Below are 16,278 nucleotides of genomic sequence, written 5' to 3' on the forward strand. Positions count from 1 at the left end.
GTCAAGAATAGCAGCTCCTTTAGACAATTCTTTCACAGGATTAGCTGAAGTGCACCATGTCAAATTCTTACTACACACAATAAAATGGGATAGCAAAAGAATCACCACAAAGAACTTGATTTTTAAAAACCCACGATTCCATACTTGGAATTCTTAGAATACTGCAACACACCTTCATAATGGTTCATTAGTCTCCCGAGTTCAGCTATTTAAGAACAGAAGGACAAAAAACCCTTAGTTCCAACAGGCTTATCAAGCCAAACAATTACCCTGAGGTGCTCTCTACTGGATTGTATGAGAAGAGCCTAGAACAGAAGATATATTACACTGGACCCTCGCCAGAACGTAGGGTTTGGGATCCATGCGCGGTCCTGCGCTATAAGCGAATTCGCACTATATAGACGCGCGTTCTAGCGAGGGTCCGCTGTGCTACAAAACACTGGCTGTTTCTTGAGGACTTCCAGAATGCTACTAACAGTGCTTGTGCACAGACAGAATAACACATACCCTGATACTGTAAAGAAAAACATGTAGAGCAAGAAAAATAGGCTCTACATAGTCAACCCACCTGAGCAGCAAGAGGGCCACAACAGAAGGAACTGTATGGGGAAGCCTGAGCTCCACCCCCAGCCAAGGCAGCAGGTCTCGGGCTGCAGCCCACTCTCCCTCCAACCAAGGCGGCAGGGCTCAGGCTCCGGCCCCCTCTTGGGGTAATGTAGTAACTTTGTTAGAAGGGGGTCACAGTGCAATGAAGTCTGAGAACCCCTGGACTAGATGACCCTTAAGGTCCCTTCTAACCTTATGATTCTATGTTTGTATTCGGCACAACCCACACGACTGTGGCTACACTGCTATTTCATACTTGTACTAGCTCAAAGAGAGCTACCACGAGTGTGTGTACACAAGCAGGGGGATCAGCCTCCCAGCTCAGAGTGTAGACATAGCTTAAGTGACCAAATGATGAGCAATTTTTACCTGGTAGATGAGAACTTGAGATATAGCTAGAAATAAAACTAAAATTACATGACAACAGTTCCTACTAGCTTAAGTGACTAGAAACGAGCCACTGAGAATTACTATTTGGCAGCCTGAAATCTTTATGTGAACAATTTAATACAACGTTGTCAATTTAAAAAATTGAAAACTCAACCTCCTCTAGCTGTTTACACATTACTGATTTTCACTGCTAGATTATCTAATGCCTATAACCTCCTTGCTATATCATATGCCATCAAAATCTTGCCTGGGGAATGAGCATTAGGGAAAGCCACCTCAGCTAGTCTGCCCCAGTCTCTGAGAATCAGGGAGGAGATGCCAGAATCTATTATGGATACAGAAAAAATTATAACATCCTGAGGAGGAATTATATAAAATGCATAAGGATCTCTCTTAGCTAGAGGGAGAATGGCTGGAAGAGAAAAAACTTCCTTAAAGTAGAGCTTCAACTATGGGCAATTCAGAAAGAAGGGGATGGGAAAGCATCGACTAAAAGATGACTTGTAAGAGGATGGAGTATTTATTGTGTTTACACCAAGATCACAGGACACTGTAACTCCCTGCCCAATGTAACAGAATGGCTCTCCCAAAAAAGGCAGAACAAGAACCTACTGAAGCACAAAGTTTAAAGGATTTTTTTGTATTTACGACTGTAGGTTGCGAGGAAAGTACTGTCCGTTTTCTAGTTTGTGAAGTAGGACTACAAAAGCCCAAGAACTAGCACTGCATTTTAGAGCATGCCCACTGTAAGTGGAAGTACATTGTATAAGGTTATAATTTGCATTCCCTTTTCTAACTCAAAAGGGAGTAACGCATGTCTTTGCATAGGCCTTCTTTGTATGTTCCAAATATAGTTAATTAAAAAAAAAAAAAAAAAAAACCTGAAGAGTAAGGGAAATAAACTGTGACATCTACTTTATGAAAACTTCTTCATTTCCTTAATTTATGAGGTCTTTTCCTTTATGCTATCTTTGGGAGTCTATGTGCTCTTCTGAAAATTTGCTGTTCCTTTTCGATGAGAAATCCTGTTGCTAGAGACATAAATTTAAAAGTGGGTAATTTTAAGTACTACAATCAGGAACCCCATTTTGGTCTCGACCCATTATTTTTGCCCTCACAATTTTCAAAGGTTTTACCAGCAAGTTCTTTAATAGGGTCTAAGAAATATGTTTTACTGCCAAAGGCAAGTGATCAAAAAGGTATAGTTAATTGTTTCATAAATTTATATTAAGTTTTTGATTTCCAAAATTTGCGAATTGTTTTTGATGTCCCAGAAGTCTGTGTGACTAACCCTCGAGAACCAGAGTTCTGAGACAGCTGCGATTCAGAATTTGGACACAGAATTACACAAAGTCAGGGATAGGAGTAACCTTTTACATCTTGATAGGGATAGTGTAAGTTGTCAAAAATTCCCTTCCTCACTAAAAATAAATCCCACTGACACCAGAAGGGAATCTAAACCAAATTCTTGTGATAGGCCAAGGACTCTAGCAGCTATTACAGGTAGTGGTCTGCTGAGGAGATACAAAAGTCTTAGAAATCGGACTAAGAACAGTGACCATATTAAATTGCTATACAGAGTGGCAACTTTAACAAAGCCTCTTAAAAGATGTTTATAATACTACTGGTAAATTCCAGAGCAAAATCACGTGGCACAGTGCAGAGAGCTGCAAGTTCAAATCTGGACACTCGTCCACAAACTTCAGAAGGAGAGAATATTGATAGTTACTCAGCAGAACTGAAAAAAACTTCAAATTCTTGCCTTGCAAACACACCTACCTATGAGGTCTGAAAATGAAGGAGGAAGCAAAGGAGGGCATATGAAGAAGCCAATTGTTTTTCCTAAGTTGACAGTTCCTTTCACCTTGTTCCACCAGCATATTTTGTGAAGCTTTATCCTAATCAAAAAGTGGCATTACTTCAAATATATCTCAAATGTTTTCTTGCATTTTGCATGGTGTCAATTTAGATTTTAAAAAGGCCTTTCAGCTTGTTTTATTTGATGCAAACATATTAGGTCAGCCTTCACTATGTAACTAAAGAACTGTGCCGCGTTGGTTGCCTTTTTGCGCTCTCTGTGTTATTCATTGGCAAGATTGTTGCTAAAGGGCCAAATCAGAACTTAGTCAACTAGTGCTATGGCAGTCGCAGAGTGAGCCTCAGGTCAGTTCTGCCACTTGAGATTTGCAAGACAGCCTCTTGGATTTCATTACATTCTGTCCCTGCGTTGTACCCATGGAGACATTCATCTGGCTGTGTTACAAGGTTTGTTTCTTGCATGAATGCCCAACTCTTCCCTCAGTCTTGTCTGGAATCCAAGAATCTCTATTCCTGTTGTCAGAATGCATAATATGTATTAAAAACAAAAATCACAGCACATCTATGATATATATAGATATAAAATAGATGTTTTTGAGGCATGGTATACGGTGCTATCAAAGTTTGTACTATACTTTTCATGGCCCCAAAAGACTTGCAAACTCACATCTGAAGTTTTGGATATGCTCCTCTGAGAAATGCGGCCACTTTTCATTGTAATATATTAAATTTCCTATTAGAACTACATATCTGAGTTCAAGCATGGGGTCCCATTAGGAAAACAAAGCTTTTAAACAAGTGGTAGTGGCTAAGGGAGGAAGGTTCTGAAGACACTCATGGATGACATTTAATATTTTGATATGCCTAAAAGTTCTCTTTTTATTTAAGAGCATAAAGAAATGGAATGCTCAATAGTATTATATAGAGATAAACTCTGAAAAATTCTATGGGAGAAAATACCTGAGACATGATGCTTAAAGATATCAAAATGATAGGCAGAAGTCAGAGTCTTATAATATTAAAATGCTGATGTAAGAAAAATAATATTTATGAATTATCTGAAAAAATTGGATTTTGTTCTTGTTTCCTCATAAACCATATCAGTTTTCGATAAACACCGATGTATTAATAAAATGCTTCAATTCAACACACCTGCCAGTGCTGAGTCACAGCATTCCACACTCCCACCTTCCCAGTATGACTAGTAGCCACCAGCTGGTTGCCAATGAAGAAGAGGGCATCTACAGGGACTCCAAGACTGAACACTCCTACAAAAAACAGAGAGTCTATGAAGCTTCTTTTCAGAATAAATACAAAAAAAGAAAAACAGTAAAGATGGAATCTCTCTTTCCTCTCTTTAGACATAATGAATTTAAACTACTGCATCAACATGCATAATCTGCTGATGCAGTCAATGTTTCTTTTTGGGGAAAAGTGATATTGCAAAATAATAATAAATTCCTTGTTCCTCTATAACCACCTTTATCCTAAGGCCTCAAAGCATTTATGAACACCAACTAATGAAGGATCAAAACACTGTACTAAGCTCTAATTTGAAAACAAGCTCTAATTTATAAATGTACAGTTAAGCTAATCAAACGTGCTGTCCACAAATGACGAAGAGCGTACACAAATTTGGCAAGCAATATCAAAAACATAACTAAGAGTAATATGAAAGATGCATGATATTGTCTTTTGAACAAATTCTTTTAGGAATGTAATAATCAGAAATTGAAACAAACTGGTTTCCTTTTTTGCTATGGAAGCCACCTCTGTACCTAAATGAACTATTACAGGCAAATATAATTAAGCAGAAAAATATACCGCTCTTACTTCTTTCTACATTGCAGAAAGATGTGTCTTGTGGTTATTATATTACTAGGAAACATACACACATTTATAACTAATTCTGAAATGTACTCATCAGGATACACTGGAAGATCCCTTACAATGAACATGATTTTTGCAAGTGCCCAAATTTGGCTTTTGGAAATTCTTTTTGGTGGCATTTGACCAATTGTCATAGTAAATCCTGCTTCTAAATCTAAAACATCTCTTCATGATCAGCCAATCTCAGAAACTGCAATTGCTTAACAATGAAGATTAACACTGTCAGAAATAACAGCCAAGCATGCATGAGCAACTCAATAATAAAATAAACAGTTTGCTCAAAAAATATCAGTATGATAAGAGTTGTTCAACCAATAATTAGGATATTTGAAGCAGTACTATAGAAATAATAGGCCCTTATTTTTCCTTCTTTCAAGTCTTACACCTACTGGCCTTGTCTAAATACCTTTTTCTACACTTTTCTCACTGCTTCATCATCACCCACTATGAGTGTTACTGGTACTTTCACTAACATTCACCCATCACTACTCCGATTACTGGAAGTTAATCAGTACTGAGATCAGAAGAGGCTCAAAAGACAAAGAACTGAGATGAAGCTTTGATGTTCGATTTTTTTTGAATTGTCATTGTTATCACATGAATGGGGAATTGAGTCAACCTACACACTGCAGCTGACTCATTTCACTTCACTTCAACACTTATTATTTCCTTCTAGTAGCACTAAGATATCACAATGGCATTCACGCTAGGTCTACTCCATAAACTTACACTGGTATAACTACGTCGCTCTGGGGTGGGAAAAATCCACACACCTGAGCAATGCAGTTATACCAACCTAATCTTCAGTGTAGCTGCACTATGTCAACAGGAGGGCTTCTCTCCTCGACATAGCTATCGCCTCTTGCAGAGGTGGATTAACTACGCCGACAGGAAAAGCTCTCCCTTTGGAGTAGTAGCATCTTCACTGAAGCGCTACAGTTGCACAGCTGTACCAGTGCAGCTGCGCCGCTGTATCATTAAGTATAGAACTGCCCTCAGGGCTTGGCTACACTTGCAAGTTGCAGCGCTGGTGGAGGCTTTCCAGCACTGCAATTAGTAACTGTCCACACCTGCAAGGCACATCCAGCGCTGCAACTCCCTGGCTGCAGTGCTGGCTGAACACCTGGTCTGCTTGGGGAATAAGCATTGCAGCGCTGGTGATCCAGCACTGCTCGTCAAGTGTGGCCACACACCAGCGCTTTAATTGGCCTCCAGGGTATTAGGAGATATCCCAGAATGCTTTTAACTAAATTACTCTCTTTGTTTTGTTATGCAGCCTCTCTTTGTTTTGTTGTGAACGAGCTCTGCGCTCGTTGCCGGTGCTGCTTATCTAAAAAACAAACAGAGCTCCTGTTTGCTGTGATCAATCTGTACCTGGCTGTAAACAATCAAATGAGAGGCAGGCAGGGAGTGAGTGAAACAGCGGGGAGTCGTGTTGGATGCAGGCTGTTTGCAATTAAGAGTTAAGACTAAGGGGTTGGAAACATTTTCTGATTTTTTCAAGGCAGGAAGCTAAACACACAGTGTTGGCTCCAAAAATCCACTCTCTCTCTCTCCCCCCGCTCCCTGTCACACTAGACCCCACTCCACCCCCCTCTTTTGAAAAGCACGTTGCTGCCACTTGAACGCTGGGATAGCTCCCCATAATGCATCACTCCCAACAGCGCTGCAAATGCTGCAAATGTGGCCACACACCAGCGCTGTTCCTGCACAGCTGCACGACCAGCACTGTAACTCCCAGCGCTGCAACTTTCAAGTGTAGCCAAGCCCTCAGTCTCTCATTCAGGGTCTAATATGACTGGTACTGACTGACAAGCTTAAATGAGTTTACTAGAACATTTAGTATGAAATCAAATTGCAAATCAACATTGAAGAGTTTTCATAATTCTCCAAGTTTGTTTTCTTGGGGGTGATTTGGTAGGATGCTTGCCAGCTAGATCAACCAGACAAGAAGTAACTCAGCACTAAATACTGTAGGGTTGTATTCTTTCCATTATAAAACTGCTCATTAGGATATGTACACTGCCAAGTAAGGAGTTTCTTAATGTATAGTTGTCTACTGTACTGACATTTACAGTAAGTTACACAAAGCTCTTATACAGCCACTTAAATGTTTTAATAAATAATGTAGTGGCATATCTCCAAGAGTTGTGCAAATGCCTCTATTAAAACTCAACAGAAATCTCCTGAAGAGTATTTAAACATTGGAAATCCCCAAAAAACTTTATTTGGATAAATTCAAATGTCAAAAATCAAGATGCCATTTCAAACAAAAGAATAAAAGTCTACTATGCTCTATGATGGCAGCCAGTAAGCTTGTTACACACTAGTGCTTTAATTATTATGCCAAATTATTTTTCAGGTCATGGGGTATCATCTCTGATGCAGATTATATTCAGCAGTACCAGGCACATAAAAGCAGGCAATAATAAAAAAAAAAAGGGAAACAACTAGAATTGATTACTCCAGAGAAGGATAAGGTTCAGAGAAATCAAGGAAGACAGCTTGAATGGTCTGAAGGAATTTAAAGTGTCACTCCTGCTTAGGCTCAACAATCTTGACGGCCATCTACAGGGAAGACGATGGTATCAGTAATGACAGGTTCCTGTCTTAAGGGGCCCTCTCAGTAAAACACTGCTTATAGCAGCAATCCAGCAGTGGTGTCCTACGTAAGTAATATTGAAAGGAGTAGAGCCTCTGGGAGAGCTCTATCATGGAGATGCCAGCCCTTGCAATTTTCTGTGGATGGTGTTGTCAGGTTCTGAAGAGCATTTGTAACAACAAATTGTTTCTTTTACAGAACATGGAAAAACTACTGCCTCACTATCCCAAGACAGGGCTTCAAACATTTGACTCTGCAAAAGAAATAGGCCAGTAAAACTATTTTATTCTTGTGTTACTGGATTCCTTAGCTTAATTGAATTGGGGAAAGTGGGGAACCCCACACATTTGAGTTATAATAGCAATTTAAAAACGGAAGTGTGGAACACTTAGTTCGTAACATTGACAAACACACACAATACACCTCTAACCTCGTTATCTCTAGCTTGCTTCTTGCTTGCATATATATACCTCCCCTGGAAATTTCCACTACTTGCATCCGATGAAGAGGGTATTCACCCACGAAAGCTCATGCTCTAAAACGTCTGTTAGTCTATAAGGTGCCACAGGATTCTTTGCTGCTTTTACAGATCCAGACTAACACGGCTACCCCTCTGATACTTGACACACAATACAGACGGCCAGAATGTTTCAAATAAAAAGAAATCTAATTTTTTTTAAAGACATGGAATTTTTCATAAACATTTTGATTTTTCCAAAGTTTTCCCATGTTCAAAAATATGGTAGCAACTTTCACCAAAAACGTTAAGCCTGTTGGTTGCTCTGCAAAAAAAATTTTCCCCCTTGATTTCTGTTTTTTTGTTGTTTTATTTACACTAAATTTTAACTGGTCAACTTAGACACACAGCAGGATCTTTTCAAATCTGAAATATTGTTATCATAATTTTCAGATCTTAAAATAAAAATTCTGTTTTCAAAACAAAAGCTATACTGTTATATAACCATAAAAAAATTTTTTGAATTCCTGCCTGTGGAATATTTGAAGATCCAAGATAAAAACAGAAAAAAATTTGCAGGTTAAATGCCAGCTTATGAGAAAATTTTAACAGTTAAATTAACCCCAAAATATTCATCTGCTGACATAAGCTGAAATAGTGTAGCTGTGCTACTGTGGCAGCCACAGCTATATTTATAAAAGCACCCAAGATTTCTCAACCAGTTGGTTTAAGAGTTTAACAATTTCTTTGAAAAAGGAAGGGTCATATAATGGAATATCTAACAGACCCTTCCATGCTCAGTGATGGGAGAGAGGAAATCTAAGAAATTTCTATTTTTATTGTATAGAATTATGCTGTTTTACACCTTTCAGAAATGTGGCTTTTATGATGGCAGCACTGCTAGTTTCTTAGTATTACAGGGTACTCTATTTTATTTTTTCTTAAAAGGAGAAAAACCTTTAAAAAAATCTAGATGATGTTTTATGCTAATAACTGCACTTTGTCTTATTAGTGATTAGAAAGCCAGTTGAATTTGGGATAGAAAGAGCTGGGTTCTATTCCCCATCCTGCCACAGAGTTCCTGAGTGACCTTGTGAAAGACACTTCAGCTCTCTGTGCTTCAGTTTCCCCACCTGTCATAGAAGGATGATAATGCTTCCTCACTTCTCAGGGCTGCTGAAAAGCAATATTCCTTAATTTTTGTAAAGTGCTGAGATACCACTGTGAACATCAAGAAAAATTAAATATCCATGAATACAGATAAACCTTTATCTTGCATTTTGGAATGCATGTTTTAAAGTAAATTTTGTCTTTATTTTAAATAAGACAACCTAAACTGAAACTCCCAAATATTTTAGACTATATTTAATCATTTTACTTCAATTACATTAGTTCCCATCATATCCTAGGTCTTACTACTTCAGTGTTAAAAGGAAAGAGCGATAGAGAATGAACTGAACAAATTTGCAGCCAATTTCAGAAAAATGTCTAAATTAACAGATTACAATTATTCTTCTTACTAAATTTATTAAATTAAATGTATGGTGACAGTACTTTATGGCTGGAGGAAACAGGTTGTCACTATCTTTTGAACCATGACTTACATACCATTCTTGGAATTGAGGATATTCCCAATTACCCTCCTCTCCTCTTTCCCCAAAAGCCCATTATTCATGTTTTTAAGCAGTTACATATTTTAATAAATCAGACAAACCATCAATCACAGCTGTACTAAAGAATGTTTGTTTCTCTGAAAACCTTTTCCATATTTATATGACCTCTAGTATTGTGAACCCTTTGGTGCTAAACCGTTTGGGACCCAGTACTACATGCCCACACTAATTTAATTTGTATTTTTGTTTAAAATGCTGACTACTGGTGGCAAACAGCGGTCTCCAAAATTCTATTTAGGAACTGCATTTTATAAGATTAGCAAAAGCAGACTTAAAAAAAAAATCGATCTAAAATATGACCTACTATAGAACAAAGCAAGAAAAAAAGGATAAGAAGTTGGCAATCCTTTTAGGGTGCACCTAATCTGCAATAAAACACCCGAGGCTAGCTTGTGTCAGATAACTTGGGCTCACAGGGCTCAGGATGCAAACTGCAATGTAAATGTTCAGGCTCTGAGACCAATCCACCCTCCCCATCAGGTTTAGGAGCCCAGGCTCCACACCAAGCCCAAATATCTACACTGCAATTTTTAGCCCAGTACCCCAACCCCTGAGAGCTTAAGTGAATTGACCCCAGCTCTGAGACGTAGTGCCATTGGGTTTTTTTATTGCAGTGTGGGTGTACCCTTAGCCTTTCACCTCAAAGTCTTCTGTTCAAATTCAACTTGTAGGGCTAAAGAACTGAGTCTAATGGATTGAGTTAAACTCTAATCCATGTTGTCAGATTAAACAAGCTACCAATGATACTGTAACATGAATGATGGCTCTGAATTGCCTCTGCCCAATAAAGAGACTGATTTTTGGATTGTATTGCTTTTCACTCACTCAGAGGGAAGCGTCTCCAGATCAAAATGAAGGGCAGAAAGGTACACATAAAAATTCCAATATCAGATTGCTGTACCAAAATTCATTTTTTATTAAGTCTGTGTAAAATGTTTGTTATGAATTATCCAGTCAGACTACACGTGAAACTATATTTTTATGGGTCCGAAGATATTAGCAGTAAGACATCGTCACACAAAACTGTCATACCCACCAATTTCACTACCGCTACCACCATCCTGAACGCTCCACAGGATGATGCTACTCTCAGAGGCAACAGCAACCATCTTATCTTTGTCCCCGTGTGGACCTCCAACGACCTTGGCATTCAGAGCCACTCGTTCGATAGTCCAATCCAGATATGGACTTGTGAAAACCTGTTGCCATCCTGAAGATTCTTTGATTCTGGGAAGGATGAGAATTAAAAAAGATACACTTTCCAAACAGCCTCAGTTTGGAGTTTGTACCTCTAGTCAGTCTTACAAGCCAATTATATTTCCTTTAAGTTATAAAACAATATCAAATAAAGGATTCTGATATTAATATACTTTTCACAGGCCTACAGCTATAAAATACAGGAATGCTGAACTAAATACCATGTTAAAGGTTAAGTTATTGGGCCTTGGTACTGCAGAACATATCATCTTCTGCTAGGCAGCCTCAGAAAAGCAGGTGATATTGTGAGATGCAACACCCAGCCAGAAGGAAACAAGTAAAAGATGGAATTTTAGTCTTATTGTCTTGATTTTGCCAGTTTAAGATACAGCTTTAAGGTTCTGCCCCAACCCAACAATTCCTAGGGATCCTACTCATGCTCAACTGAATGTGAATTATACAAAACACTGATTTATGTATAATTGTGCTATCTAATAAATACAGCAATCTCTACTCCATTTCTATTTTCTGCCACTCTGCTACACTGTGTGATCTAGACTGCATGACATTGCCTAGAAACCTTAGGTCTAAATAATTCTTTGCCAATGCTTAGAGGTTTTCTTTGTAATTCAGTGTTACTGACACACAGTGCAATGCAGAAAACCGTGAGAAGGGATGCAACACACAGACGGTGGGGGGCAAGAACACCAGTAAATGGAAAAGTGAAACAAAATTGGAAGTGTAACAGACAAAAAACAGAACACTTACAGAGGAAAAAATATTGAAGAGTAAGGCAGAATAGAAGAAAAAGATGATTAATTAAACAGTACACAAATGTTATAAAACATTTTTGATTAAAAATGTAAAATACTTAGAATGGACCATTCTCTGAAAGTTACAAAGAAGCAAGACATAATATTGCAGTTCTTATTTAAAAGTCTGTATTTTCACTTTTACTCCCTCAAATTTCAATGTGATATAATTTTACAGTAGAATAAACCAAATCCCACCTTGAATCCCTATTTAAATTCTGCATAACTTTTAATGAAAAAAAAAAACCAAACAAAAAACCTTTGTGATTAAGTTTGATTTTACTCCACTTGTCACAGCAAGAAGGCAAAAACACAAGAGAGTGTTTTAACACTTTTGAGTTATTTCTTTTCTAGTGTGAAATTAACAAATCTATTTGCCCACATATACAATAACAAAATATGCATTAAAATGAGTAAAAGACAAGGACCAGCCCTAGAGTAAGCACACAACTTAATGGAAGTTGCATTCTATTTATCTAGGGAAGATTATGGCCTACTAGATCTCATTCACAACCCAAGGCTCTATATCAGCCTAGTTAAGCCAAATGGGGGTACCTCTTTCCGTTGAAATGTTAGGATCAGTGTGCTTGGTGAACGCAGCTCCTGCATTACAATTAATTTTAGGTGTTTATATTTTTATTTACATCTATGTAATTGAATGTTTTATGACCAAATAATATGTAAATGACCATCTTCGACATTTTTTCTGTTTACCGCTTTATTACTGGCTTGATCAATCTAGGCCAGTGGTTCCCAAACTTTAACAACCTGTGAACCCCTTTCACTAAAATGAAAAGTCTCGCAAACCCCCTCCTAAAAATGAGTATTTCTAGGGATTTTCTCCTTTATCTGAGTATAAATTATAAAAGCAGCGATCTTGGAAATATAAAAATTTGTTTTTACTATTTATTATTATTATTTATCATTACAGTATTTTTATTACATTATGAAAACAGCAACACTCTTCCAAGATCTCACTTTCATAGCTTGTATCGCTTTGAATAAGCCTGTAATAAGACAAGGCTCCTATGTTTCATCAAGTAGTATCAGGTGTGAAACAGCAGAACGTATTTAAAAAGCCAACTAAAAAAAAAAAAAAAAAGAGTTCCTCCTACACAAGCATTCAGGTCTTGAGCAGTCCAGGCAAATAATTACAACAAAGCTTAAACTTGTTCTTCATAATAATTTTAAAAATAATACTAGCTGCCTATTTAATTTTAAAAACAGCAAAAAATATCCACCTCCCTTTCCATTTCTTATAAGGAGTCTTGAAGTTTAAATCTCCTCAGCATGGTAGATACGCTTGCTCTCATCTGCTTAGCTCTTGGAAATCCAGGGGCTCCAAGCTGCTGGCCCCATGTGGCCCAGGGTTCCTTGGGACAGCTCTGTCCACCATTAGGGAATTCCCCCCCCCCCCGAGAACCCCCTGTAACATTTCGTGAACCCCAGTTTGGGAACCACTAGCAACTGTAGCTGTCATTATATTGCATTTTTCCTGCAGGACTGCGTTTTTTAAAAGGTCTTGGACACTACAGATGCCAAATACTTAAACTTATGAATTTAAGAAGTTTTAAAGGATTCCACAATTTTCATTTGCAAGATGAAATGCTGCTTTTTTTTGTTTGTTTTATTAAGGATGCCCTACTTTTTTGTAGGCTTTACAAAAATGAAATTTTCTAAACATTTAAAGTATGAGACATATTTGAAGTGTTCATTTATCATACGTCCTTTCAAGCATTATGGTTTATTTTAGAAATATGCAGAGACTTAAAAATATTTCTAACCACATGGGCTTCACAACCAATTCAATGTAAATTGCTACTTTAGGACTTCACTTTTTTTTTTTTTTTTAAAGCAACAGCACTTCCTTCTCTAGCCTCTACATTCTACAGAGGCAATGCTACCTCAAAATAGCCAAATTATCTGGTTTAATCATGCACAGGTATTAGGGAAATATGCTAGCAATTCATGGGTACGGTTATTTTAAAATTACTACCTCCCAGGTGCCAGATTAATCTAAAAAATGCTGGAAAAATTCCATTAGTTCTAATATAAGTGGGAACAAGCTACAACAAACATGCCTCTCCTGAGGCTTCAGAGACAGAGCTCCAGCCCAAGCCACAATTTCAAAGCGCTGTCTACGCAGCTATTTTTAGATCTCTAGCGCAAGCCCCGCTAGCTAGCGCAAGACTATCAATCTGGGCCAAGAGGCTCACTTCCACTGGCAGTGTAGACATACCCCAAGAAACAAAGTTCATCAGAAGATGAAGTTTGGGAAGAGGGGAAGAATAGGAAGATTATTAGCATATATGGCTTGTGTTACGCAGGTCGGCCTAAATGAGGAATGATAATGTAGTAGAGCAAATAAGGTTTAGAGAGAAGGAATTCAGAGATCAGAAATGAGCCATGCTGAGTCAAGACCAAGGCAAGGGAGTGACTAAGACGGTGAGCACTGAGTCAGTATACAGCTGGATATCAAATTCAGAGGTTCAGGAGAATAAAGTGGTGTTAAGGTTCAGCTTATCAGTAGCTGTAGACAAGAAATCATTTTTCCACACATGCAATAAAATATTGCACAACTGGCTACATAACATATGAGAAATATTTTCTTCTTTTGAAAACAATCCTGTAATGTTCTATTGTTGGAAGTAGGTTCCTAAATAATTTATATTAAGAAAATGTATCAGTAAAGCAATTCTGCACCCACTTTTTACTGAACCCAGTCTAAGTTACTTGTTTACAAATATCTTATATACATATCCTATTGCACAATGGCTTAGTAAAGCAACAAATTCTTACTCGGCTATTACAAAGCCCAGTTAAATAGCTAAAAGCCTGATGTTTTTTAAGACAGAATCCCAAACAGTCACTTTACAAATACATAAAAGCAAGCAGAAAGCCAGACAAATAGCAGAGTGACCTTCCCACAGCACAGGCACGAAGTGTTTAGAATATTGCAATGCTTTAATCTGAACCCATTTCCAAGACACCCATATTTTTCAATTTCTTGTTAGGTGTATAGTAAAAAAAAAATCCTGTATTAAATACATTTGACCAACCAATTAAATCAAAAGTCCAATGTCAATTACTCAACTTTCTAACTATCAATAGTATCATAAAATCAATTTTTTTTAAATGTAAGCAAAAGTTTCAGGGGAAGTCCATCACTGCAACAGCAAGGTATTCAGTAGCTGCATTGGGAATGGGGTGAACTAGAAGAGTTAAAAAATTTTCCCCATATTGTGCCTGCCAACACTATTCGCAGCCTATCAGTACTCAAAAAAAATAAAACAACAACATGGAACACATGCAGTGTGTGTGTTCAACTATCAAATTAAATAGAACTATGAAATTTCCTAAAATTTAGCAGAAATTAGCAACATAATGTTCAGTAAATCAGCAAATTAAAACAGTTTGTGTAGAAGGAAAGGAAAATCAAGTTCAAAACCCAATCCACCAAAAGCTACTAAGTCATTTATACCTATAGCAAACAGCAAAATGGGCATATGCAGCTACAATCCAGTTATGGTGGCCAGCTACTATCAGAACCTTTCGTGGATCCACAGGAAATCCTAGAAAATAGTAATGAAAAGAAAAGGGTTATCCTCAGTTACAGACATCATTCTTTAACCAACTTAAATATACAAGGTGAGAGACTGGGAGACCATACCCAAAAGTCTCAAACTAGGACTGTTTTGTAGAAATGAAGCTTTGACTTCTCAGATGGTGTGCACCAGCTGTACATATAACAAACAAGCTAAGTACATGATTGACAATATATCTTAAATCACTGTTACAGATCTGTCAGTGTTTTCGATATCTGAATCTATAGGACTTTTATGTTCTTTCATATAATGAGGCAACACAGCTAATAATTACTACATCAAAGGTCTCATAAGAAGTAGAAACTGGCAGGTAAACTGAATCTGGGCTGTGCTCTTGCAAAAAGAGGGCTTTTATTTTTAAGTAACTTCTAATGTGTGTCAAATTGGTCAAATATCTGAGAATAAGCTTCAAGTTTACCTGTTGGCTCAAGTTTACCTATTGGTAGATAAAATTATGTTATGAAAAAGTGGCATTTTCGAAAGCAATCATTTTAGCAGGAGATAGCAAAGATCCCTATATTTAGTTTGCCTAATACTTGCCATTATAAAAAAAATTCACATGACCTCTGAATATCTCTAACTGTATAAAGAAGGTGTTAGACATTCAGCAGCAGGAATGCCCTGGGGTAAGGGGCATGCCTTTTGCTGGTCCATGGAAACCAGTCAGGCTTGGCCGAGTTACAAGGTATTACAAGTTTGGGAAAGTATAGATTTTTTTGGCCACATAGCAAAAATGCTGATGATTCTAAAGGTCTGCACATGTACCTTGTCTCAGTGCCTCACTGTAGCATTCCACAGAAAGCTGGGTAGGACACAGACAAAACGGATCCAGCAGCAGAACCAGGAGACACTGAACGGGGGAGTGGTTAAATCACAATAGAAGAGGTGAGGGATACATAATCTTGGGGAAGCACACAGATCATGGAGGGATTGCGACAGGGGCACAATACATATGCTGGAAGGAGTTATGGCTGCAATCAAGCAGGCCCTTAAATCGATAGGCAATCAAAGACCTTGTTAAATCCAATGGGTATGCTAACCACCCCTTTTCAGGCTAACTGGAAGGAGCACTTAAGTTTCTTTGTGGAATAAGATAGCTGGAGACAACAGTAGCTACTGTCCAAGGCAATTGGCTACACAGTGATCCCTCAGCAGGGGTAAGCCACATGGTCTGGGGGAGGTGGGGGGTGGTTATCCTCTTTGGACTAGTTGCAAATGCTAGGGGATT

The 16,278-nt window shown here is 37.9% G+C and overlaps 1 protein-coding gene across 4 annotated transcripts in view; it reads right to left on the reverse strand.

Annotated features, from left to right (window-relative positions):
* Positions 1-16,278, reverse strand: part of KCTD3 (potassium channel tetramerization domain containing 3) — a 55,899-nt gene that overhangs the window by 15,093 nt on the left and 24,528 nt on the right. For all 4 annotated transcript variants that reach the window (XM_039531033.1, XM_039531032.1, XM_039531030.1 and 1 more), the window contains exons 8-10: positions 14,927-15,017; positions 10,473-10,663; positions 3,967-4,082 (exon numbers count right to left, since the gene is read on the reverse strand). In XM_039531033.1, the coding sequence (XP_039386967.1) occupies positions 3,967-4,082; positions 10,473-10,663; positions 14,927-15,017 (398 nt within the window). The remainder of the gene's footprint in view (positions 1-3,966; positions 4,083-10,472; positions 10,664-14,926; positions 15,018-16,278) is intronic.

This window comes from Mauremys reevesii, linkage group 3 (assembly GCF_016161935.1).
Source record: "Mauremys reevesii isolate NIE-2019 linkage group 3, ASM1616193v1, whole genome shotgun sequence".
NCBI classification, from domain to species: domain Eukaryota; kingdom Metazoa; phylum Chordata; order Testudines; family Geoemydidae; genus Mauremys; species Mauremys reevesii.